This window comes from Seriola aureovittata, chromosome 21, assembly GCF_021018895.1.
Source record: "Seriola aureovittata isolate HTS-2021-v1 ecotype China chromosome 21, ASM2101889v1, whole genome shotgun sequence".
Classification (NCBI taxonomy): domain Eukaryota; kingdom Metazoa; phylum Chordata; class Actinopteri; order Carangiformes; family Carangidae; genus Seriola; species Seriola aureovittata.
Genome location: NC_079384.1, coordinates 5,372,262 through 5,400,109, shown reverse-complemented (window position 1 = coordinate 5,400,109; position 27,848 = coordinate 5,372,262). Strand labels below are relative to the sequence as shown.

The 27,848-nt window shown below is 41.3% G+C and overlaps 1 protein-coding gene across 1 annotated transcript; it reads right to left on the bottom strand.

Moving 5' to 3' along the window:
• Window positions 1-979: 979 nt before the first annotated feature.
• Window positions 980-26,561, bottom strand: LOC130161852 (arf-GAP with dual PH domain-containing protein 1). The gene is made up of 11 exons (XM_056365174.1): window positions 26,244-26,561; window positions 15,718-15,845; window positions 11,871-11,962; window positions 8,940-9,022; window positions 5,789-5,901; window positions 5,509-5,655; window positions 3,407-3,490; window positions 3,134-3,196; window positions 2,863-2,934; window positions 2,546-2,774; window positions 980-1,981 (listed from the first exon to the last, which is right to left on the bottom strand). The coding sequence occupies exons 1-11, from the start codon at window positions 26,332-26,334 to the stop codon at window positions 1,953-1,955; spliced, it is 1,131 nt and encodes a 376-aa protein (XP_056221149.1). The 5' UTR covers window positions 26,335-26,561; the 3' UTR covers window positions 980-1,952.
• Between the last annotated feature and the right edge of the window lie 1,287 nt (window positions 26,562-27,848).

The following is a 27,848-nucleotide window of genomic DNA, read 5'->3' as shown; positions in this document are numbered from 1 at the left end:
AAGTTTGGGAAATATGCCTATTCACTTTCTTGCTGCCAGCTAGATGAAAAGATTGTTACCACTCTCATGACTGTGCATCACAGCAGGTGTGGAAGTAGAGCCACAAGGCAATTAGCCTAGCTTAGCTTAAAGAATGGTGGAAGCAAGGTAAAGTTAATCACTATACCTACCAATACCTCTAAGGCAAAATAATTATCACATATCTTGTTTGTTTAAAATCTTCACTCTGATGATTTCAGTGACAAAAATGTGATCTCCCTTTTAAAGCAACAGAAGAGCGCCATCTGCTGGACAAAAGGGGCATACTGCACTTTCAATACAGAGATGCCTTCACAGTACACACAGAATAAAAAGAACTAATACCATAAGATGTTTTTCATCTGAAATAGTTGGTTATGTAGTCATGAGCATGTAATGATAAGAAATACTTGAGTTTTGGCTTTTAAGCATAATTCTGGTTTATTTCAACTTGGGTCTTAGTTTTATAGCTTTGGCTGTCATTTCTTTCTGAAACCTTGTGCTCATCAAAGTCATTGCTAACAAGGCAAGAAACACAAGGCTAACATAGGCTTGTTATTTATCTGTGTTTCTTGCCATATTTTCATATCTCAGCAATTCACTTGTTTTTGGTATTTTGTCTTGTGTATTTTTGTTGGGTTTTGTGTATTTGTATAAAGGCCATTCAGTAAGGACAGGGATTTCAAAGTAGCGTAGGCTCTGAATGCTATGATGTGACATTTTTCCATACTATATACCCAATATGTCGTCCGTATAAATATAAGCATTAAATCAATAAATCTGCAATAAAATAAAAATAAATAATAATAATAAAAATAATAAATGTTGCAAATCGGAATGATAGCCAACACTATGAAAGTAAGACCCAAGTTTTAATAAACCAAAGTTATCCATTAATCAGCATTCCTTGTGTACTGAAGACACAGACACACTGGTGTTAACACAAATCAGACACTGCCACTTGATTTCAGACTCATCTGTATTGATGTTAAGATTTTTATAATGAAACAACCTATCACCGTGATTTAAGGATCAACACAACAATGTGTCTTCAAAACAAGATGCAAAAAGTAAATAAAACAGTTGTTGAAGTGTTATATAAATTACAATCCTGTCACATTACAATCCTTTAAAGCAGCGATAACTTTCTACGATGACTCAGTATGTTCAACAGTACAAATAAATAAGAGAACAGCTGTCAGATTGAGGTTTGAAAAGAACCCTGTCTGGATGCAGATCAGCCACCTCCAGCTACGTTAACAGCGACGGTGATCACTGAGAGTTTGTGTGTGTTTTTATGCATATTTGTTGTTAACAGCACTTTGTAGATTTGGGTTTAACAGGGTGTCAGTGCCAGAGGTTCAACCTCACAGCGTCCTCAACGAAAATGTCACGACTCCACGCACACAGTAAGCCACTGTCATCAAAACTGTACATTCAATAAATTAACAATGCATTGTCTTTGTTAAGCAACCAGTGAAATGACTAGATTACATAATTACATTAGATTACAGGTAGAATGAACCATTCACAAGATGAAAACCAGGGGAAAGGGGGAGTTGCTGCAGGGGAAAGACCCACATGGCTGAGGAGAGGGGGGTGGTTGGCTTGGTAACGTATAGCACAAGGTTGGTAGGCGCAATAGGGATGACACCACCTACCCTTTGGCCTCAGATCACCAGCATTTGACCCCATGAGGGGCCAAGAGTCCCTTTAGAATTAGAATTTCCTACACATTTATAGAGACAGTACCTCTGTCTCTTTCTTCATCATCTTTTCTCATCATGGCCCATCCCAAAACGCCCACCCGTCCCCCCAACCCCACCCCACCTCGTCCCGCCATGGTCTGTGGTCACACGCAGGGGTTGTCTCTGATCTGACTGAGACTGGCTTTTGGAGTTTTTTTGGAGTTGGTTGTGGTTTTCCCGCAGGCTTCAAGGCTTGTGTTTGAAATGGGCCTCCACTGCAGAGACAGAAACATAAAATGATGTAATGCAGCGATGCAGGTAACAGACTATGGTTTCGACCGGCTCTTTTTGAGCAGCAATAATGATGCTTTTGCATTAAAGTTACAGAGAGAACCACAAGAAGAAGACAGTTTGACTACAAAAACTGAACTGCAGAATAAATGATTTTCCAAAACTTTTTTTTACCTCCGCCAGGGAGATTATGTTTTCACCTGTGACTGTTTGTTTGTCAGCAGGATTAAGCAAAAACCATTTCACACTAAACTTGGTGGAGGCATGAGGCAGGGGCCAAAGAAGAACCCATTCAATTATTTTTTAAATCATTTTCCATAACATTGCGAGGTAGGGCATTTTTCAACATTTTCATCAGTTTCCTAGAAAATAATGTTTGGATCTTGATGTAATAAAAAATCTGACACATTTATGACTTTGTACAATTTGGTGCAGACCCAGACAATAATCCGGACTGCTGTAAGAAAAGATTTGGCCTTGGTATGCACTCTACTGAGTGTCATTTTAGTTACTAAAATGGTCTGATATGGCTTATCTAGTCCCGGTACCTGCATATTCCTGTGGCCTCATTGGTCGATTGATGACCCTCTGGAAGGCCGCTATCCAATCCCGTTGCTCGGCCTCTGTCTCGCAGGCAAACAGGAACTTCCTGTCCGGCGTGACGATGGTGATGCCGTGGTTCCAGTGGTAGCCCTGAGTAGACGCGGGCAAACCGGCCAAGACGGTGTAGCTGTTCTCCTTACTGCCGATGAACACTTCACCACGGGCGTAGGCATCCTGGGAGACGAGGGACACAGGGCGAGTATAAGACATGCGGACGCTGAGTAATGGGTCCGAACAAAGTAAAAGGCAGGTCTCTTCTTACCAGAGGGTCTTTAAAATACATGAGTCTCCTGTCATCCATAGTAAACCACCTCTTCTTAAAGCCCTCTGTGTGCTGCAGAAAACAAAAAGAGACTGAAGGTTATGAGGAGAGTATGAGTCGTCATGACAAGTCTAAAGGATGTTTGGCCACTAAAAGAGCATTAAAAATAAAATAAAATTGAAACGCCAGTTTTTGGAACCACTGTATTACACTGGGCCTGCAGACAGTTCGGTCATATTTGGGCATGTGTAACTGTAATCACTGCACAAACCTTTGGGCCTGTTTTCTCCATAAATCCTTCCTTCATGAAGTTTCTGGTCAGTTTGGGCACCAGCTGGAACATAAAGGAAAAGACAAAAGAAATATTAAATAATATTGCTTCTTCTAGCATGGGTATTATTAGTTGTTATATTATCAGATTATTATGCATTTGCTCGACTCCAAGATGGATGTGACATAAATGTGAACCCCAGGAAGGTCATCTATGCATCTATAACAGGAACAAGATAATTCACTAACAAATCGGACGTCCGGTCATCCTCACCTCCTCATCACTTGCTCCAGGAAAAGCCACCTGCAGGTAGTGGAACCTTGCTGCTCTAATAGCATTGAACCAGTCGACCATTTCCTGTTTTAAAAAACAAAATAGAAAGTAAACACCCTCAGTGGCAACATAACCCACAATCACAGTCTAATTCACAGTATTTATTTTGTGCTGCAAGTGAAGAATGTGTTGTTTTTGCAGCTTTTATCAAGCGGTGAAGGTGTCTTTCCTACAGAGTAAGGTGTAGTCAAGAGCATCAGTCCTTGCTGCAGCACTGTCGATAACTCCACCACAGAACAAGAGTGACGGCGACACCGAATGAACCCGATGAACTCGTTCTGACACGGCCTTCAGTAACACGACTCAACCAGCAGAGGGCGCAGTGCTTTCTCTATCTGAGCCTCTCGTTCTCCATTCACCCTCCTGAATGGACATTATTATCTGCCTCTTTCTTCTCTCTAATCTTGTTTTTGATTAACTATGTCCCCATCCCACCCCCCCCCCCTCCACCCCTCTCCGTTTCTCTCTCTATATTAGTCATACAGTAAATCCCAGAGATTTACCCGAACTGTGAGGCAACCATGATTTGTGTCCTCAGTGCTATAGAGCCCCTCAACGAGACACATAGGGCACACACCCACACATCCTCGTTTTACTATATTTGTGGAGACCCATCCAGCCCCTTACCCTGACCTTTGCCATGACAACTGAATGCTTAACCCTAACCACAACCATTCTATGCCCAACCCTAAAACCACATCTGAACCCTGAAACAGCCACTTGAAGTCTGGTTTTCCAGGCTCTCGGTTTTCAGAATCCACAAATATAATAAAACAAAACCCCCCCTCTCAAATAAAGAGGTTCAAAACCAGAACAGTGAGGGTTGAAATGGAGAATGCGGCTTAATGAGGGTTTTTTTCTTTTTATGTCTCATAGTTCTCGCGGCAGTCTTACAATTGCCTAGAAAGGAAATTATGTGGTTTTTTTTTTTTTAAGGAAGGTTCCTGGAAAGCACGACATGTCATTTGGTGCTACTTAGAGGAGATGTTTTAAATGACATGAACAGTTGCTGTTTTCTCAGTCATAGCACAGCAATGTGGTTGAATGCAGAAATCAAAAGGTGTAAAGTTTATTGTGAAAATTACGAAATACATTGTTATTTGAAAGCAGGACATGTATGGCGTTGACATTTGGCATCTAAACTCTAACCTCATCGCTGCCCACAAGAAAGCACGGTGCTCAGCACAGCAGGGCAGTGGCGACTGATGATGATAACTTCCCTACTAGGGAAGCGTACATGCTGGGGTGCACTGGGGTTTCTTTTCTTTTTTTGTTTGCTGCACGGATGGCAACAGCGGTGGCAGCCTGTGACACAGCTGACTGACTTCCCTAGCTCAAAGGCTACGTTTCACTAGAGTGGACACGGCCTGAGTTCTATCTAATCTGGATTAAATTCACAACCATTTATGAGAACAAAGACAAAATAATGAGAAAAACTTACAAATGCAGCTGATTTCACAGCAGATATAAAGTGTCGTCTTTATGTAGTAGAACGGCGATGCATTCTCTGTTGCTGTTGGTCTGAGTTTCAGCACATTGGACTTGAAATGAAACAGTATCTATGAGGTGACTTTCAGCCCTTTAACCTCATGTTGCCTCACAGCTTTTTTATTTTTTATTTTTAACATATTCCCCCAATAGTTAAACAGTAAGGCACTTCCTACACTGTTCACAGAATCTAGATGTAGACATCCTCAAATTAAAGTTAAAACTTAGCACTTTAACCTCATAGTCTCTGTCTCCGAGCCGACACAAAATGTGTCACTTTCTAAATACTTTCTGACTGCACTGTAGCTACTGAAGCTGGTTGGAAAAAGCCAAAAGGAGATTAATTATTAAGGGACATTTCCGAGTCCAAGTGCATTTAGTAAAGCAGACAGCATGCATATTATACTGCTATCTCTGTATTAGAGCACTGTATTACGATCTATATGAGAAGCATGTCACTGCATTGTAGAAAACAATTAAGAAGAAAGGAGTATAGTAATTGAATTAACGATTACAGGAATTGAATGAGTGTAAATCACAGTGTGATAGTGTACCTTAGCATCACTGTGGTAGACAAAGATGTTCCTTGTGCTGTTGTCTTTCAGGTAGGTGATCTGCAAGCCGCAGGGGTTGCCGATCTTGGCCGGCTGGAAGGTGGCATTGAGGGTCTCAATTTTCATCACCGCCTTGGGATCCCTGGCCTTGATGGAGGCAGACATGAACAACAAATAATACATTGCAAAAGTCCCATATTTACCAGTGTTTATAGTCCGAAGTGAAATTGTGCCACCTTAACTAAACACAATTCAAAATCAGCTGCATCATCTTGCTTACATCCTGCTTGTTGAAGTATTTTAACGCTCCCTCCCTCTCCGACAGGATGAACTTTCGGCTGAGAAACTGACCATTGTCTCTTCCTCGTTTCCATAGAAACCCCTCTCGGTACCCTGGGCAGAGAGAGAGAGAGAGAGAGAGAGAGAGAGAGAGAAAAAAAAAAGTATGTGGTTGGGAAGCTGGTATCAAAAACGGCATCAGAGAAGATGAGAGATGAAACACAGGAGGCATTTATGACAGTAATGGTGAGATGTTGTAGCTGCATGGAGCGAGATGATACTTCAGTCAAGCTGAAATCAAACATCATTTGATCTTAATCTCATTAAGAAGAGGAGGAAAAAAAGGGAGACGGTGTGTGAGGGTGAGAAAACACAGCAGAACATTCAAGGAACAAACAGACGTGAGAGGAAAGCATTTAGCATGGGAAGCAGCATGAGACAGCACAGAGAGGGATTTTATTGTCTCTGTACCAAAGAACATCCTTTTCCATGTTAATGATATGCTGCTCCATTTATAGCCTGTAATGTTTTCTTCTTCTTCTTCTTCAGTCTGTTTTGCTAAAAAGCTCTGCCTACACTGCCTCCATTTCTCTCTTCTATTTCTGTCACACTGTCAAGTGTTTTCTTTCTAATCTGGATCTATTTCTGTAGCTTGAATGACAGGAAAATGCAGATCAGTGATCAGCTGGCATCCCAATGAAGTGACTAATTTACATTCATTACATTACCTGATGCTGGGTGTTTTGTAAATGAGTGCTAATTGTCAAATAAACTACAATTTTCGAACCGAAAATGATGAGTATGAGGTGAAAATGGGGCTAATGTGCCCTGAATGATTGTGTAGAGAAGTGTAAAAGAAAAAAATAGGAAGTATTCTGTCATGTACGTTTGTAGCAGAGGAAGCTATGAACGGAAGATTATTCTTATACTCTTATTTTGTTCACCCAAAATACATGATATTATCTCACTTATTGCATTTGAATCTAATGACGCTGGTAGTCTTAGTATTATTTACCCGGGTTTTAAGATTTAAGATTTTTGCCTCCACCCCAAAACAATGCAGGCGGATGGCATTTTATTTGAGTGCTCAAAGGAATGAAAGAAGTCTGCAGCAACATCTCTTTACAGAAACAGTGTCAGTTACTGTGGAAAACCCACAGACCTCACCATCAACAGATCAGGAAGTAGTGGAATGAATAAGAAGCTGACAGCATGCTTAATCAGAACATGTTGTTGAATGACCAAAACCCCCCCCCCCACCAACACCATTCTGATGTCATAACTTTCCAAAACTGACAATTCACACTCACTCCACAACAAGATTAGCCAGCAGTGTGGAGGCGAGAAAGCAGCCACAGTTTGAACCTCTCCTTCTCTCTAGCTCTTTTTTTATTCTTTACGTAACTGTTTCTTTCACTTTTCATGTGAGCAAACAAGCGCAACACTATGAACGTCTTCGAGGATTCTGCATGTCCCGCGTCTCTATAACAGCAGCTTTTCACTACGTCTTTGAGTGTGTTTGATTAGAACGGCTTTAAGCACTTTTGATTTCCCAGTGGGGTCAGACGATGCATCACCCTGCTCTCTTTTCCATTCTCCTTATTCACTTCCATAGATTACCTCTATCTTTTTGTCCTCTGCACTCACTTCACTCCATCGTGTGTGTGTGTGTGTGTGTGTGTGTGTGTGTGTGTGTGTGTGTGTGTGTGAGCATGCACTTTGTGGCTGTGACTTTCTGACATGAAACATTCACCTACATTGGCATTACCTCATCGATCAATAGCCCTCCCTGTCCCCACCCTCGCCTTCTTCCCTCACACTCTTTTCCCTTCGTCCTATACTTTGCATACATAACATTAGCCGCTGTGGAGGCCACTGAGACTGCCAATAGTCAGTCTCAGCCACCCACCCACACCCCCACACACACACACACACAAAAACCCACACCCACACACACTGCACACAGATGTTATGCACCTCAAAATCAGTGATGTAGTGAGCACGAATGCACAGAGATGACAGAATGACTCATATTATTATACTCTATCTGCTTGTGTGTGTGTGTGTGTGTGTGTGTGTGTGTGTGTGTGTGTCTCCACTGTAACAATAAACGGGTGAGGTCACTGCAAGCCAATCAGAAAACTCCATCTTCAACAAGACGTGAAATGTATACTAGAGTGTACACACACTGCTGGACCCAACACACACAAATATTGTTCACTCACACACACACAGTTTAATGGCAGTTCTATTTTCCGTCAGTGACAATTACAGTGTCACTGCTTGAATATGCTTTTAACTGCAAACATATACAGAACCACTTAGGAGCGGAAGGAAGAAAATGAATGTTTGAAAGTCGTCGATGGATGTTTCAGGGTAATTGAATTCCTGCTACTGGCATCCACTGGGACGTTTGTCCAAGGGGGGTTTTCAAGGTTCTGCTTATCGAAGGGTAAACAACGCAAGCCTAACACGACAACAGAACAGCCACTTTTGCTTTATTTTAGATGGTGAAACTCAAGTGTGACAAATATACTGAGCATGATGAGGAAGCTGGTTGTTTCCTATTGTAGCGATATAAGAAGACATTGAGGGTAGCAGAAAGGTGACACCAGTCTTTCTATTCACACACACTGAATCTACTGTGGCCTAGTTGTTTTGTTTTTTAAATAGCTGATAGCAAGTCCTTTCAATGCATATGCTATCATTAAATATTCAATCCATGTGGCCTTGGTCAAAACTTGAGTCTTGATCGGTTTTTCTTAAGTCTGATGTCTTGGGGAGTAAAGTCTCATGTGCTCAGGCTGGTGAGCATTTGGACAGAGACATAATTACAACGCAAAATCATACACTACTTACTCATCCAGCAGTAAAAAGTGTATTTGCTGGTAACAATTTTCAGTCCTAGATCTGGTGCAGGTGTTGACATCAGTAGGAAAATGTATGTGAGACTGACAAAAAAAAAAAGCCCATGCTCATAGTAACAGTCAGTCATGAGTGACAATGGCGTTCTATGGCCAATACAGACAATATTTTTTTTGGTTCTGGGACAGTATCAGCTTGGTCCATGTAAGGGTTAGTTTTGGGGGAATAATATAAGCGATGGGGGTCTTTCTAAGTGAAATAATACAAACATGTCAGTATGAACGTACCTGCAGAATAAGGCTCCTGTTTCTCGATGAACTCAAACTCATTCCTTTCGTACTTGGCTCTGATCCACTGCTCTCTCAGCAGCCTAGAGACATGATGAAAAACACAGTTAGCTTTCACGTCAACTGTACACCCACCACATGCCACACACACACACACACACACACACACACACACACACACACACACACACACACAGTTATTTTTCAGTAAGCTGGATACTATACTCTGATACTTTTTACTACACAAAAAGAATATCATGGAGATAAAAAAGCCAGCAAGCAGATAAGCAGATAGTTACCTAGCTCTGATTAAACAGAATGGAAAACACACATTCATATCACACTAAAGCATGAAGACTTCACTGTCACTGCCTTTGCTTTGAATAGTTTCTACCAAAGCTGCATTGAAAAGAAGCAACCTCTTTTTCCTCTACAGTGCGTGGAGAAACAAATGGCAACAGTCTGCACATCACCATGCCAACAGTCTCTCTCACCATTTCCTTCTCTACTTCTTCCAACCTTTCAGCCTCCCCTTCAGGCTCCAAACTGCTTTCATCCTTTCTCTCGCCACACATTTTCTCTTTTTATTGGCTTCTCTCAGAAATAAAAATGACTGTTCTGTCTGCACAAAGAGGTAGAATGTCTTACTCTTGGCAGACATTTCTTTGAATGACACCTTCTGGTGACATTGGGTCTTAAACACTAAACTCTGCTTCTCAGGGGAGAAGGGTGTGTGAACACTACCACAGACCATGGCACAGACACAGAGAAAGACACATCTCTTTCATCTGCGTTTTCTCGATCTTTCTTCTGTTTCTATTCTAATTAAATCCTCCTGGACAGATGCTGACAGAGAGACAGATGGACAACTAAAGTCCTGAATTAAAAAAAAAAAAAAAAAAGGTAGAAAAGAATTTAAGAAAATTAAAAGATTTTGTTTGGAGGCAGATGGATACTCAAAAATATTTGCTATTAGTATAAAAATAACTATGACTGCACATACTGCAGTTGCCAGATAAAATGCAATTTTAAAGATTTTTTTTTTCCTGTTGTTCACGGTCATAAAAACCTTAAATAATTCACTGTGATTGAAAGTTTATCAGTAAAACACGAAACAGTCCATGGGGCTGTGAGAATATCATTTATACATACAAAGAGGAAGAGAATGTGATATTTTAGGCACTCTACCTGCCCAGCACCAAACTTCAGACAGACGCAGATGGTGATTAACTGGTGAACAAAGTGGAGCATTTAGCAGCTAAAGAGCCAGTTATCTCCCTCAGGAGTAGTTAGAGAGCTGAATCAATCGTGAATGTCAGACTTCCATTCACCAGGTGGCCAGAAATATGACTCTAAATGAAGTGGTGCAGGAATGAGTTAGCATTTTAGCACGTCCGGTGCTAAGTCTGATGGGTTTTTGAATTGGTTTTTGGTTAGGTGACTAAATTAACAAAAGCTCAGGACATTTTCACATTTTTTGCAAACTATTGCAAAAAAGGAAAGGGGCTTTTTTAGAAAAGGTAAGAGCTAATTAAAACTACACGCTGAAAGTTTAGTGTTGGTGACACTGAAATCATGCGACCGTGGTGTAGTTCGTTTACAGCCTAACATTAGCTTTTTGCTTCTGGCGATTGTATTTAGGCTTCAAAAATCATATAAGGTGGTGTTCATTTATGGAGATTATCTTACCCAACAGAACTCCAATAGTCAATGTAAAAAACACATTGGCTTTTTGTTGACAGAACCATGGTGATGCTAACTTCCGGGTTCGCCTACAAACATACGTCATCCCTACGGCACTCTATGAAAGCTAACTTTGCCCTTTGTTAGGTGTATAACTAGGCAGCTAATAGCTGACACATTTTCCATAACACGTTTATGAGGTGATAATATGTCATGAGTGACGTGAAATTACAATAAATTATAAAACATAACTCATTATAATGAAATATATCTTAAGCTTTTTCGCACTTTTAATGACACCACTCCCAACATAAATCAAGCAATCATTTTGTTTTAATCAAAATTATATAAAAACGTCTACATCTAAACTATAAGCAATGCTTCTGGTTGATAATGTCCATTTAATCCATACCAGCAGCGTCTTTAAGTCGTATCACGAGCTGAACGTTTATGTCTTTCCCTGCTGAGACTCCACACAGGTGTTTCACCTTTCTGTGATTTGTTTTCCCCGGAACACAGCGGTGCGCCAATTTAATACTCAGTCGGAAACAGAAAGTGAAATTTAATTCCGGATCGTCAGTTTCCGACCCTCTTTTGAAAATAGTTTTCTTTCCCTTTTTCTTTAACATGAGTTTGAACTGAACACTGTCCTTTCACTGCTGAGCAAACAACGGTTTTTCACAGCGGCCATTTTGACTCATCATAGTTTGAAAAGCACAGGTGTTGGCATTAACATTATCGATGTTGTCTAACCACAGATTGGAGCCTGCATGTCCCAGTCAAAGTTGTGGGTATGCAAAAGGTCCAATTTAACGGATATTGGTTCAGAATTAAACAAGTTACACTTGATTTTTTTGTATTGAAATCTGCATATCTCACTACACGTTTAATTTGTTTACTAGTAAACAAGTGGATTCTCCCGCATAGCATAGAGGCACATACAGTATTGGCTAATGAGGTGCCTACGTTTCTGTATCTACAGCTCCTAAATTTATATTAACTATATCGTCTTAAAAACTATTCTGTACACCAAAAACACTAGTAGCACGAGGAGTTAGCTCCGTTAGCATAAGCTAACTGCTATCGCTTAGCTAAAGTAGCAAATAGACTAATTCCATTAGCAAAGATGTTCTCTTTTAAGACGACATACATAAACTTCTATAAGTCATATTAGGACTGTTATGATATAAGGTTGCCCCTCCAGTACTTGTGTTTTGGGTGTGACAAAAGAAAGAGCAGGCTACTTACTTGCAGTCAGTGTGTGTAGGTCTGTAGTAGAAAGCAGGAACCTTCTGCTCATATTTGGCCTTGGCTGCATTGTTTCCCATAGCAGCCATTAACTGAAAGGGAGGCAGGACAACACAATCTGGTTATCTACATACTGCTCACAGTCCAATATATACTTCAATGTATTATACTGCAGTTTCCACATTGCTGCATTCGAGATGTCCAGGGTGAATGAGAAGCCAGACAAATTTTATATAACAGCATATTTAACCAGTTCGTTTCGAGGTTTAGGTATTTTATTCTGAAAAACCGTCTCTCAGGTGAAATATTGGAGTGTGAATTTCAGGATTTGTGGACATACCAACATTAAACATTTAAAACATTATAGTAGTAATAATATACAATTTCCAATATTACAGAAAGTGTGCAATTTTTATTAATTCAGAATATTTCTTCTTGTATTGTCACTTTGACTTCAAAATAAGATAAGATAAAAAAAAAATTAAAAAAAGATAAACATCTTTGTTCCTTACTACAAATTAAATGCAATTAGCAGATCCATATAATAGCAGTCATGACATTTCAAGGGCCTAGAAAATGGTGACAACAAAATAACAAGAGGCAGAAGAAAATAACATTCACTTTGAATAATGTGACAAAAATTGGCTGAAGCAGAGGAAAACTGAGGTATGATAGACCTCACTCAGTTGACAATGAGTCCCCTGCTTGTCTATGGGATTAATTGTGGAAATGGCTTCACTGCATTGGGACGTGTCTGCCTCCCGCCCGGCGTTCCCTCCATCCTGTGTTTCATCCAATGATAATCCCTGAGCCCAATCCAGCTGGCTGAATCCCTCAACACGCCTCTCTTATCCTCTGAGGGGCTCTGGAAGGGATGCAGCACTGTGGCTTTTTATTGTGAAGGTCACATAACAGCACAAAATGCAGCCAAAAGACAAAGCTCTAAAGAATTCATGGCAATTGCGATATGTGACATATCTGCTGGCAAAAATGTGAAGCATTTGACACCTCAGATGTGACATTTGGAACATGATATCAATACCATCAAAGCAAAAGATCAAGAACCTTTTTTTCAGCCATTTAGCATAACCTCCTCTGCACAATATCCAATTTATTTGGTACGTCTCCCCTTTATGTGAAGTGCTCACTACTTAAAACTGAATCACAAGCATCTACAGAGCATAACATTCAGTTACTGTTCAATAAAATAACCAAATCTTCATAATAACGCGGCATAAATGGCAACACAAATGAGACCACATAAGTCTGATTTTTCCTCTCTACAATGGCATCATATAAAAGGAAGAGCTGGGGCCTCATTTGTCAAAATAAGCATACTCCCACCTTCACACAATAACATCTCATTTACCTCATTTGTTCTACATCCATCTGTACATGAACGTAGAAGCTCATTTAAATATAGAAATGTGCCAAATATTGTCAACCACATCCAAGTGGGCCAAAAAGATAAAGATGAAACATGATGCAACGACACTGAGGTGAAGCTCCGAAGCATTCATCTTACAGACTTCTGGACATTAGTGTCATTTCATGTGTCCTCCTGCATTGTTATTGGTGTTTTTGTACTTTACATTGTGTTGAATGTTTCCACTATTCCCTTACTTTATTTGTTGTCACAGAATTAGCATCTCGTTCGACCAAGAGTGACATAGTGTGCAAATATAATATACAACACCCGCTTTTCATTAACACGTCATAGCTGAGAACACAAACTTTCCACAGTATCAAATCATTTAAAATGAATGGTATCAAAAATGTAGCAGTTCTTTATTAATATAGAATGATTACAAGTGAATGTTCATCAATAGATTATCTGAATCAACAATAAAAAGATGAAGCTTCTCAAAATATAAGAGTTGGGGATTCTCTATCTGTTATTAATGAATTTCTTTGCCTGCAGTTCCAGGCCTGATTAGGAGCAGCTCTAAATGTGTGCATATTCTCAAGCACAAGAAGAAGAAAATGATAAATTGGATTCTGTGCATAGAAATGAGCGTATGTACAGTTTAAGAACAAAGTGGTTCATTAATGAGGTCCCTGATTTTAAGCTTTTATTGGTCATTCATAGTGTTCACATTACATTTCCAAAAGAAATTCAACACTACATCCTAGAATATGCAATTATAACGATCACGATTTTCCAACTTTCTTCTACGTGTAAATATGTGCCATCTCATCGTTATTTTTATAAATATGCCCCTAAATTATCTCATATTATTATTTAAATTTTTTTTTTTTTGTAGTGTCACTTTAAAGTGTTTTAACTTCTCCAAACTGTTCTTTTCCATTGTTCTCCTTCACCTCACACTGAAGATAATATTATCCCCTCTGTCTGTAACACTTCCTCAAACCATAAAGACATTTTTTTTTCAGAATAAAATGCTTATCTATTTTCAGAAAAGGTGTTCTCAAGATAGTTCCAAAGACCTGACTTTAAGTCAGTCATCACGTATCAGACACCTTTGGTATGAGCGGGAACTGGAAACATTTTGCAGACGCTTAGTGACGTTTATATTGCTAGTCGACATGAAGGAAGACCCCCTGTGGGACATTTGTGGTAGCTCATTAAACCCATGATGGTCGTACCCTGTATTAGCTAAGTTCAGCTAATGAAGTGAATATTGTGTGTCTGTTCGACAGAAGTGTGTCCTTTGATTGAGGATGTTTTATTGGAATGGGACTGCAACAGCTCCAAAGGTCTCAACAATAAACTCTGGCATCTCAAAATCAACCCTAAACTCTCCCAGTGCTACAATTACATTGGTGGAAATGTAACACGAACCAACACACGAAACCCTCACAGAGCTTTGTTGCAATCCAAACTGTTCATCCATTCGTCTAATTCTCTTGCTTCTGTTTGGGTTTTTATCCCCAAATACCTCCCAACACCCTACTGTATTATTCTTGCATTTTGCTTCATACCACCTCCCCTCTCTCCTCTTTAGTTAAATCTCCATTAAATCCCAATCATTGTCCTCCCACATCTCCAGCCTCCTGGTTTTTTCCGCATCACTCGCGTCAGCATCACCTCCCCACAAAGTCCGTTTTGTCACCCAGTGGTGGCGTTTTAGCGCTGACATGATACATTCAAGGGACAACTTCACACTTCAACTGCAGAGCCAAAGACTCAAATCAGTCTCACCTATGACAAAGTTTTGCATTTCTGTGTTTTGAACAGTTTTTGCACAGAACTCATATTTCCTGTTGACATATTTCTGAAGGGGGTATGTCTGCAAGGCACGCAACAGCTCAGCTTCTTTTCACACCCAGGAGAAAAGTGTACACGGTCTCACTAATGGAATAATACTTTATTGAACAATTCACTTATTTGCTTTCTTGCCCGGAGGTAGATGAGAAGATTGACACCACTCTCCTCTTCAGTAGCTGGTTAGCATGTCCCATTGACCACTTCCTTATGCGAGATATCTTTTATAATGTGACTTCATGTAAAAACCATTAATTGTTTATTTCTGCCACAGTACAAAACTGCTCTAATGACACATATTTTTTTAACTGTGAAAAAAAAAGAGCTTGAGTCTCTGTGGTATGAAATTCTGCTTTTTACCTTTATATGGCGTTTTTGTGAATGAAGTTTGCCCACAAAAGGAATAGAGCCTTGTTGGGTTTTTGTTTATGCTAATGAGCAATGTTCTTCCATGACGCCCATTGTCTAAAATTTAGTCATATCTATTCCAGCAAATATCAAATGTCAGCTGTCAACTCAGATAAGGGGAAGTGATGTTTACATTTTTTAATTTTTGATATTTGATATCAATGAAGTTTGGGACGTTGCATTAATCATGTTTATTTGCCATTGCTGCCCTACCTCCACCTCACTGGCATCCCACGTGTCCTGGACAGACTTCACCCGGCTGATGTGGGGGATGCTCCGGTGAAGGAGCGAGCAGGCCTGGCAAACAAACACGCCCAAAGTCAGTGACGCCCAGTCCGGCTCTGCAGGAGAGAGAGAGAGAGAGAGAGAGAGAGGAGAGAGAAAGAAGGAGAGCCGGGAGGGGGGTGCAGGGGGGGGGGTGAGAAAGAGAGATGACGTAGGGAGAACAAGCATGGGGGTGAAAGGAGAGGATGTGAGTTTGGGGGGAGAGAGAGAGAGAGAGAGGAAGAGAGAGAAAACGAAGGGAGGAAGGAAATGAAATTGGGCAAAGCGATACAGGAGGATGATAGGAAGAGATCGAGGAGAGATAAAAGAGGAGGTGTGAGAAGGTCTTGTCATAAAGGCGCTGCAACAAAGAGACTAGCAGCTCACGGTTCAGGCTATAAATACTGAAAGTGCTGATGCTGGCGCTGTTAGGAGGTAATAGCAGCAAAGTAAATGAAGCAAATATTACAAGGGAGTTTGGTTGAGTGTGTCCCTGCACATCAACGAGAGCAAGGCAGCTAAATATGATTTTGGGGAAATCCTGTTTAGCTTACTGACAGGAAACAGACAGCCTGAGATCTGATCATGTTAGTTACATCACCAGACTCCTAAATACACTGTGATAACATCATCACACATATGCATGTGCATACACCCGAAAACACCACATGCAGTGTTTTATACTTAAAAGGTCCTGGCATGCATGCACACATACACACACATACATATGCATCATCTCTAGACAGACCATTTGTTGCTTAGTGCCAATATGATCATGTGATTACTTTGAATACAGCTCTAGAAAATGACCAGACTCAGCAGACAGCAGGAAAAAAAAAAAAGAAAAAAAGAGAGAAGAAGTTTTTCTCTGCAACGTGACACAGACGCAGCATCAGAGGGTGTTGAGACAGACGAGGTTTGTCTGAGTCACCGTATCACACAGACCTTGATTGGATGTAATTGACATCGTCAAAGTCAGAGATGCAGTGTGCCAGAGACGGTGTCAGGGAGAGAAAGACAGTGAGCGAGCGCCAGACAGAATGTGCGTAATCAAATGTAAAGCTCAGTCGGCAGAACCAAAGAAACATGTTTAGAGAGCGAGTTGGCAAACTGGTTAGAATAAATAAATAGATACACAATCCTGCTCAAAATGTAAATCACCGTTAGTCGGTCATCTTTGATTATCCATTAATTCTTTTAAGTCATGCATCAAGAAAAAAGGTGAAATATTTGCTTGTTTCAGTTCCTCAAATATGATGAATTCATGTTTGTTTGTCACACTGTTGGTTTTTAGACACATCGTTGGACGTCCACTTACACTTAAATTTTTTAACCATTTTTCTGAAAAATCAATCGGTCAATCAAACCAATAATTAACAGGTGAATCAATTATGTGCATCCTGATTCAGTAAAACAGAAACACTATAAACACATTCTTCTTGTTCACAATGGGGTATTAATAATACTAGAAAGTATAGAGCTAATGGCTAATTATTATTCCATTAGCAACTAATGGCACTCAGTAGAGCACATACCTCCGTCAAGGCCGAACGATCCTCCATGTCTGTCAGCTCCAGATTATTATCTGGATTTTTATCTTGATTTTATCTTGATCAGATCCATTGAGCTCTAAAATGATCCATTGAACTCTAAAATGATAGAACCACAAGATCGGCTTAATGAGGTGACTGTGTAGTCCCTCATAGGTCGACTACTTTTGGTCAGTTATGTTTCTCTGTTATGGAACACATTGCCAGCAGAGCTAAGAAACTGCACTTCCTATTTTAAATTTAGCCACGATGTTAAGGACTGGCTCTTAAGCGGTCAGACATGTGAACACTCTTAAATGGTATTATGCTAACTTGTTGTTGTTTGATATATGTTGTTTTTAATATGTGTTATTTATTAATCTGACTGATGAACATCTGGCCAATATGTGGTTTTTAGACATCCTGCCAGAGGACTGCAGTTGAAAATTAGCCTGTTGGCTAACACTGGCACATTTACAGAAAGGTTCATTAATGTGCACTGTCCTTTTCAAATAAATAAATAAATGAAATGAAATGTGTTGTTTTTTTTTTTACTTAAAACTCTAATATAAACATTTTTGATAAGAATCCCCTTAATGTGGTTATTTAAGACCTTTAACACCTCAACACCACAACATATTCATGGCCACTAGCGACTGAGAACGCCGTGTCCTCAACAGGCAGCACTCAAAAGTCACCACATTCTCTCTCCATCTCAGTCTCTCTGCAGCTGCCATTTCTCACACAAGGACCCTCAGCGTGGTGCACCAGGACCACGTGAATACACACATGCACGCACACACACACACACACTCACATAGTGAGAGTGTGTAATACTCAAGGGAGTCACATGAGAGCTACAGGAGAGAGGAGGGTAGAAGAGGGCAAGAAATACTATTCTTGCATTTCTCCGTCCTCTTGAGGCTGGAAAAAGCATAGACGGAGATGCCACAGAGCCTGACTGGGCGTCAGCGGGGGGGGGAGAGGAGAGGGTTCAGATGATGAGGAAGTGATGGAGAGAGGAGGAGAGGTAGGAGGGATACGGTATGAGACATGGACAAGGGAGAGGGAGGAAGTGTGTGGGTTTCTTAATCATGCAGAGAGATGATGTGAGCTCACAAAATCCCCAGAGGGTGTTATGTGGCATCTACGATAATCCCCCTTTGATTTATCTCTTTTAACCAGTGACGAGTCGGCAATATTTTTTTTTTTTTTTTTTTTTTTTTTACAAATGTCAACTCATCCTTGAATCACTCTGGATTGTGATCAAGCACAAAGCACTGGAGATGGCGCTTTGATGTGAAGCAATCAAACCTCTTCCATTCTATTTCTATTATGTCTCCTTTTTGCCAACAACACACACACACACACACACACACACACACATGTACACACACACACACACACACACACACACACACACACATACACACACACACACACACACACACACACACAACCCTGCTGACACCAAAACGCACTACCAGCCATTCAGCGGTGAGGTCACCACTGTCTGAGTCAGGCCTCACAGAGATGCAGACAGCACTCATGGAGATTACTGTGGCTGCATGACTGACTAACTAACCACACACACACACACACACACACACACACACACACACACACACACACACACACACACACACACACACACACACACACAACATGCAGATGCACACACACAGGGGCTTCCTCCTCCACATGTACATAGAAGATGTTTCTCAACAGGATTACTGTGAACAACAGATGCACAGTCGTAGCGAACAGGAGGTGGAAAACTCCTGATGTAGTGTGACTGCTGTGTCTGTGTTTTTTCCTTTTCTTTTTTTTCCTCTCCACAGTGCATAAGCTGTTTGAGGCGTGTTTGTTAAAGAGCTGCGTCCTCGCTCCATCTCCAAGGAATTGTTTAGGAAAAAAAAAAACGTCAAGTTTCTTGCTGTAGTTACAGGGCCTGTTGGGTGGAGAGACAACAGAGCTATTGATCCAACCACACAAGGTTGAAGAAAGAAGTGCCTGTGGCGTTACTGCAGGGCAGATGCAGGGTAAATGAATGAAGGGGCATTTGTACAATAGCAGCCCCTGTGCCTGTGCGTGTTTGCAGGCACTTTTCTGCATCTGCATGAGTTTATTTCTACGTCCGCACACATACACATCAGTCCGTCAGTGGCTGTGTCATGGTGAGAGATAATGACTAAACAGAGGGGCCAGCTGAGGTTGTGACCCTCTCATGTCTCAGCCAAACCCCTCAGGCAACAGCACAGCGATTTATTTCTACAGCAGGAGTTGGTCTTAGATTTTTACTAGAACTAAACTTCAGTTTGACCCTGGCTCTGTTAAAAATGGTAAAAATGGCTTTTGTAAGAACATCATCAAGGTTTACTTCACTTCTAAAAGGCTGACTTCTCACATTAGATGTATAAAGCATTCCCTGAATATGTTGAATCAGTCTATGTGGCTGTGATTTGTGTTTTAAATTCAAACAAACATCCTGGTGTTTACACTCACCAGCATCTGACTGACAAGCTTTCATATAATGTCCCAGGACTAACTCATAAAACTGGACTGCAGATATAAATGAGCGATATAGCTAACTCTAGTCCATGTTGTGCATGGTCCCTGTCAGATAAAGTAATAATATACCCATTAATGGAAATTAAATCAATAACATAATACAGTACACAAAGGTCAAACATACATGCATCAGTTCTTGTTGGTTAAAAACATTGTATGTCTAATTCACTACTCTCTGCCATGGAGACAGTGGATCTATAGGCTACAGATCTATAGATCTACTCGGAAAACGTCATTCAAACGATCCTCTGTGAGCCGGTGATGTCTGTGTCCCAGCTTTCTTCCTGGTTCATCTGTCGAACATCTAGACTAAGGCTCCTGATGAGACATGTCAGTGTTTGTCGCAGCACAATAATCAAGATGTGTAATTGCTTAATATGCCTGTAACCCTTGACTGCAAACAGTTTGTTTACTGAGTGAAAATATTTTTGGGGGGTAAAATGTTTTAAAAAGCACAGACTCACTCCCTCTTCTGCCGGCTGACTGGAAACATGCAGCGTACGTTTCCTCCGTTCTGACACTTCTCACCGACGCGCCGTCCTCCTCTTTTGGCTTTTATTTATGCTCGTATTTGCTGAGGGGGGATTTGTTCTCACAGCAGAATCCTTGTTGCTGCTCAGATTCTTTTAGAGCTCCTTCAAAGACTGAAGCTTTTTCTGGTATAACTGTATAATGTAAGCGCCTCTGAGTGAAGCAGGTTGCTTAAACCGACGGTTTTGTGGCTCGAGGCTTGTTGTTACTAAGTAACCGGCTGGAATATTGAAACTGTCGGAAACCTAAATATAATGATATAATGATTGGAAAGCTCACCAGATACGTCTGATGGCTAAAATTCCCTCGAATCATGGTGGAAAGATGGCTACCAAAGAAATGAAATTTGATTACAATTTAACAAAGCAGAATATAATTGAAAAAAGTGAAATCCTTCCTCATTCCCTTGTTTTTCGTCTCTTTTCTACATTATTATTCCTTCCTTGCATGAAGTAAGGGCTGGATTTGCAGTTATTCCTGTCACTTAGTTTGGGGTCTGAGAGAGTTAACTACTGACGGGGAAATGATGAAGAACTTGAAAAGCAAACCTTGAGTCACTCTGGGTCTTTTGGACAGGAAACTGCACCACTGCTGACAGGAGCGATTCCCTCTTCGATTTCGCTTCATGTTTGATACACGGTTGTCGAAGCCACGAATTTAGTTTAGCTTGATCGTCGGTGCAGCTGCCAACAGCAGATGTTGTTCATGGGCTCTGTAATATTTTAGCTAACACTAATCTAACATAGCTTGTTACTGCTATCCAAGGACACTTGTTCAGGTTGTTCTCCCTCTGCTGTAGGAGGCAGAGGTAAGGTCACATTATCCTGTTGAAGGTGTGACAGCTTGCGTTCCCACATCATTACTATTTCCCAAGATGCTCTCGGAAAAGGGAACACACCTGTAGCATACCACCAACTCTTACAGACACAGGTTCAGTGAAAATAATAACCTTAGGTTGCAATGGGAAATGCAAAAAGCTGTTTTTCTCCAGCTTTCTTTTCAGGAAAGCCGTGGGCCAGCTGAACTTCCTCCTATTTCGTCAGAGTTCCTGCTGTTTTCACTGTTCAACAAACACCTTTTCTCGCCGCTCAGAGGACTGCTGAGGCTTCTCTCCGGAGGGAATAAACTCGTTTGTGCGTCCTTAGCGAAGGGCATAGCCACAACGCTGCTGAGCTATAGAGAAACCCTGCCGTATAAGCTCCCAGCTCAGCCTCTCATCTGAGCACACCAGCAGAGAGAAGATAGGGGGGAGGTGGGGGGGGCGCAAAGGTAAGGAAGGGCAGAGTAAGAATGACTAAGCATAAAAAATGCACAAGCAGTGTTGCCAATTTGTGTGTTTTCAGACCAATTCCAGCAGGCTTCCTGTCAGGTTAATGGATGTTCTATCTGCGATGGTGAGATAAGACAGGGGCGAGGGAGGACAGCCAGGTCACTGCTGATGAAGTGATGGTCCGTCTTTACCCTAACCCTGAAGATTTACAGACAATAAAGGGATTTCGTGTGATGTAATGCGGCAGCCGTATCCTCAGCTTTCCACTGCGTATATAAATATGTAAAACTGGACCCGGATCTAAACATTTAATCACCCATTTATCTGACTGAATTTGTGCCAAGATCATGTCATCTTGTTAGCCACAGCCAAACCATTACAGCGCTTTCTTTTTGTACTCTACGTTCAGTCTTGCTGTCTCTAGTGTGTACAAGGAAAATCTAGCTTTCACAAAACAATGGTGTAAGCTGGCTTAGTGAGGGTCTCAATTATAAAATAATAAGTTTATCAGCACACAAAAGGAAGCGACTATGTACATATGTAAATGAGAACAACTCAATTGTGATTTCAGCTGTATTACTGAGTGAGCGCAGGTGTAATGGGCCGACGCGCAGCAGAGTAACCGGCTTTGTGTGTTGCTGCCCAGTCAGTCGGCTATGTGGCGGCAAAGTTAAGAAGACACCTTTCTCTTGTCTCTGATTCATCGCAGACGCACGTCAAATAAATAATAAATGTCAACACGGAGAATCATACAGCTGTTGATATTGAAGAGATTTCTCACATTTCACTGTGGACAGAGTTCTTTATTAAAACCACCTGGAAACACAGGTGTGGACAAGTCGTCTTCACAGGAAAACAGTGCTTTGCATATAGGAGTTTTAGTGTTTGTTAGTCGAGATAAGACTATTGCAAAGCATTTCAATTGGTCATTGCTATTCCCCTAACTGGTTATAAACCAGAGGAATAAGAAAATATTGATTTGTGACAGACAGTGGTTCATTTTGTTTTATGTTTAAACCCCCCAACGGCTAGGTATCAGTGTTGTAATCAATCTTAAGCCATTTGACTCCTCCACTTAATGTAAACTGAGACAGGAAGTAGGGTGCACTGCTAGCGTTAGCATTAGCAAACCCAGCTGACTGGTAACATTGACACCGATGGCCGAATCCAAAAGTTAGACCGACTTTGACGATAAAAAAAAGGCACTAAGGAAAATCAACAAAAGCCAAAGCAAACATTCAGGCAACACAGTGAATCTGAGAACATGTTAATTCATTTGCTCAGACTGAACAAAAAGAAGTGCAATGATATTGCATGTTACAGGAACTGTGATGAATGTAAATCCCACTCTTCTGATTGCACTAAAAAGCAAACTTTTTTTACTCACATTTTATGCATATGGTGGAGGGCTCTTTATACTATGACAGTTTTTTAAAAATCGCAATATATCACCTTACTTACAGTATCGCAAGATAACGCGATATATTGACCCGTAACCCCTGTATCATGATACATATGGTATCGGCCAGACTATTGCCAACACACAGCCCTAGTATACGCATACTAGAAAAAAAGACATCCATCACTTATCAATCATATATCAGACTAGCTTCCTAGTTATCTATCTGTCTTATGTATCAGTCTACAGTATATAGCTGTAGGCCTACACTTCCTGTTACAGCCTACTCAACCATTCTCCTCATGTCCTCCTCAGTAACATTAGATCATTTGTGATAATTTGAGCTCTTGTGAAACTAATATTTTTCCAAAAAAGCCAGTCAGATAAAATCCCGTCCCCATCCAGGACGGAGCCACCGAACCAGCATCAATAATTCATATCTTTGTGGGGTGATGGTTTGGTTGATGGATGGGTATCCTAACAGCTTTTATCTGTGTAGCCAGCTCTTCTGAAAGTTCATGAAATGAGCCAGTTGAGTATGAATGCAAATATGGAAGAAAGCTATTTGAATTCAGCTCAAGTAATTCTGCTGAGTAAGCAGCATCACCAGCAGTTGTGTTTGAAATGCCTTGCTCAAGGGAATCTCAGCACTTGTGTGGGAATAAGAAACACGAGTCACTTCACCAGCTGTGATCTGAGTCAGTCACCCTGTAATTACCTGCTCCTCTGACTGTTCAGCTACTGCTGCCCTCCAGCCAGAACTGTTATACGATATCCCAGATGTTCTTTTGACAGGTGTTGAACACATAACATCTGTCCCTCCTTTGCTTGACAGAGGCTAAATTTGATTGCATGATTACATATGTGTTAGCGATGTACTAACAATCTCAGCATGGGAATATTCAGAGCCGATGTTTTCTCTCAGCACAGTGGATCACTGCAGAGCAGTTTAGAGAAACAACATAAAACATTTGTCAGAGTCAAATAAAGCTCTGTGGGTTTCGGTCTGTGTGCCATCTTCCCCACATAGGACTACGAGTCTACAGCCAGGACATAAGACACAGCTAATGCTACTACAGCAACATGCTTGCAGTGACAATGCTGATGATTAGCATTTATGATGTCAACCATGTTCAACATCTCATGGTCAAACGGGAATTTAATTGACAATTGACAATCTGACATTCACACCCATTTCACACGGTCATCGGCCAGGGGTGTGGAGGTGAGAAAGGAGCCGAGGTTGGTTTGAACTCCTCTTTAAAGTTCTTTTTTTCAACTATTTCCAGCAATTTCCGCGTTCAGAGCCGAATGCAACACGATGAATATCTTCCAGGAGAGACTGTCTGAAAGTTCACACCTCACAAGAGCTAGCTCAACATCAGACAGATTAAAATGAACTAGTTCAAGTTTGCAGATCACAATTTTGAATTTAGAACTAAGTTCATAGTCCCAAAACACGACCTAGTTCACAATCATTTTTTATGTTTTTTTTTTTTCTTTTTTTAAATGAGCTATTCTGAGCTAATTTTTATTCAGTAGAACCTCCTCCGAACCATCCACCCCCAGCCCCCAATCACCGCCACTTCCCAAACTAAATGATTTACTGTATACTACTATAAAACACCTTTGTTTTAATATAACAGTCAGTTTCCTCTGGTCTGCACCAGGGGAATGGGGCACCACAAACGGGACGCAATGGGTGCCATATTTGGGGGGCCCCACGCACATCCAGAGTGGCCCGTGCCAAACGCGGTAGCCAATCCCCTCCAACCTGCCCTCTGCGTAGCATCGGACGGCAAGCTTGTGTTGTTTGAATTGCCAACAATAAACCAAAGTCAGAGGATCAAAGTCATTAAGATGGGGCGTGAGAATCTATACCACTTTGTTCATTCCAATCCATCCAATAGTTGGTGAGATTTTTCAGTCTGGACCAAAGTGATGCAATGACTGCCTGACAGACATGTCCATTGCTAGAGCTGCTGCAAGTGTGACTAAAAATCAGCAGATTAAACCATGTTTTAGACCAACAGTATATGTGAAAGCTTTTATAGCCTGGCTATAGGCTGAATTGCATTATGTAAGTTGGTGTTACAGAGAAGCAAAAGGCCACATAAAAATTTCAGATACTTTAAAGCTGCTATAGTGAACACACATACGGTACCAACCACGATAAGAAAAATAAGCAGAGATAGTGTGTCTCTGCTTAGTTTTCGACCAGATAACACCCTCCGGTCAAGATGAAATCCCTCTTCAAGTGTCCACCTCTCAGACAAAGCTATCTAATTTTGCGAGAGCACTGCTGGCTCCAAAAGCTGCTTCGATACAGCCAGTCCTCAAAGGAGCTGTAACCAGGGCCAAGGAACAGGCATCCTGTGCGGGCTCAGCTCCAAGCACTGGGCGTACGGCCCGTACTGGAGCCTCGGTGGCCACTCACTGGTTTATTGCCATTTCAGTGAGGAGAGGGAGGAGGAGGAGGACGAGGAGGAGGAGGAGGAGGAGGGAGGGGATGGAGCGGAAGAGAGGGGATAAAAAGGGGAATTGGGAGAGGATGGAGAGATGAAGAATGGAATGAAGACAAATATGCTTTAGCTGCCTCTGAGGAAATAACATAACCCAGGTGAAAGTAGTGCCCTGTGCCAAATGGATGGATACCACTTCTCTGAATGAAAAACAAACATGTAAAGCACAAAAAAAAAAAAAAAAATACACACACCAATAATTACTGAGCAGGCTGTATGGAGGCTGCTGACACTGGAGAACATGATAACACCAGACCAAAACACCAGCAAACACACACACACACACACACACACACACACACACACACACACACACACACACTCTGTGGACAAACATGATGTCAGTTGGCATGTCTTTGTACACCCTCACACACCAGAACAGACACACACAGGAATGTTTATGTGTTTATGGCTCAGACTTAAGTCCAGAGTCCAGTCTGTGTTTATTAGGCCTTTTTCTACCTGCAGAAAGGGTGTTTTCAGGTAGCCAGGCCTTTCATGTCATCATATGTGGACCCAATTCACCCAGACTTGTTGGGTTTGGAGACACCGGTTCCCTCATCTTCCCACCTTGTGCACAGCAGCTTGACATGCATTAGTGCATGTACGGGCTCCAGCGGACACCGGAGCCAATGCTTTGGGGTGTTTCTTACCTGGATTGCCGCAGTCCGCGCACGTTTCGTTGCCGGGTCTCACCAGCACGTCTTGCAGGAGCCGGTTGTTTCCCTCCGGTTCCAGCGCCATGGTGAGTTTATCCGTCCAGCCTCACCGCGGTGGGAAGAAGCCTGCACAAGAACATCCGCTGAACATCCACAGACAGACTGACTGTTCGATCACCTGCCACCTCCGATATGAGCTGGAGGAGAGAAAAGACTGGACGATCCGAGGTGCTTTCTCTCTCTCTCTCTCTCTCTCTCTCTCTCACTCTCTCTCTCTGATAGCTCTATTACCTAGTCTCACTGACTGCATAATAATCAAGCCTATAGCCGATGTTACCATCACCTCCTCCCTCCCTGTCTGTCTGTCTTCTCTCCCTCCATCCAGTCTTATATTTTATGAAAGTGTGACATCCAGCGGTGGATGAACTGAACGCACTGCACATCCCCAAAAATCTAAAACTGGACCATTGAAAAGTCAGTCATCATCTCTAACGACACAATACTTATATCGACTATTTGTATAGAATCCCCTAAAAGTTTCCAATGAATGTTTACCTGACGGCCACTGCACCTTTTGTGCAATTCCCAGGTATTTCCAAGTGTCTACTTGGAAACTAATGCACAAGAGGAAAATACCCTATGGATGTTAGATTTAAATTAAAGAAATCGTATTATTTATTTATTTTACTACTTTTATTTTGTAGTTAGTGTTGCACCAATAGGCCTACATTTTTTCACTTCGTAATTTATATAGAATTATTTAAAGGCTTTTTTTTTTATCCATCTCTCTCGTTAGATTGTGTCCATCAGTTCGAAAAAGTTATTCGTTTTTAAAAATGAATAAATAATAAAATTTTAAAAATACATAAAAATAAATAAAGCCCCTTTTTGACGGTTTTGTCGGTTTCCTGTTTTAATGAAAACAACGATGAGGGAAGGGGAAGCTGGAGGCTGGTGTGGGCTGGAGACCGGCAGAGGGGGGGTTGAAGGCAGTGGCAGGGCTCGGCTGGTGGTGTGGCTGGACTGGAGGCTGGAGGATCCACTGGTGAGGTGGTGTGACAGGCAGATGCTGGCTGCACTGAACACAGGAGAGAAGAAGTTAGCAAAACTGCAACTGAGCACCAGGGGCGGAGCCAGACATTATAAACATTCGGGGATTAATCGCAATTAAAGTCGATATTCAGGGGGACATGCTCCCCAAGGAAATTTCTTTCCCCATTCACAGAAGCTACAAGCTGTTTACTGTATCAAGCCATTTGTACATCATTTGGGAAGCCACGCCCACACACGTACACAGGGACAGGACAGAGGGAAAACCACCTGGAGATACCGTGACACTTTTATTACTCTGGAGTGTGTTTGTTTTATAATAAGCCCATTTTATTATTCTCAACACAGTATTGGATTTAATAGTAAGCATTTTTATTTATTTCTATGGTCTCAGTATTTGTTTCTATTTAATCATTGGGCCATATTAAGCCATTTTGTGCAACGTCTAAATGTTTGGATCCCCTTGATTTTATAACAATATGAAGCTAATTGTTTGTATGGTTGGTGGAAATGAGATTGTGTCCAGTTTATAAGTTTTTAAAGAATAAA

Bases quoted from the DNA above. Each gene is read 5' to 3' on its own strand.
- LOC130161852 (XM_056365174.1), bottom strand. From the start codon at position 26,334: ATGGCGCTGGAACCGGAGGGAAACAACCGGCTCCTGCAAGACGTGCTG. The intron at 11,963-15,717 runs GTAGGGCAGCAA...CCTCCCTTTCAG, and splicing joins GGGATGCCAGTGAGGTGGAG to TTAATGGCTGCTATGGGAAA. The intron at 5,902-8,939 runs GTACGTTCATAC...CTCTCTGCCCAG, and splicing joins ACAGGAGCCTTATTCTGCAG to GGTACCGAGAGGGGTTTCTA.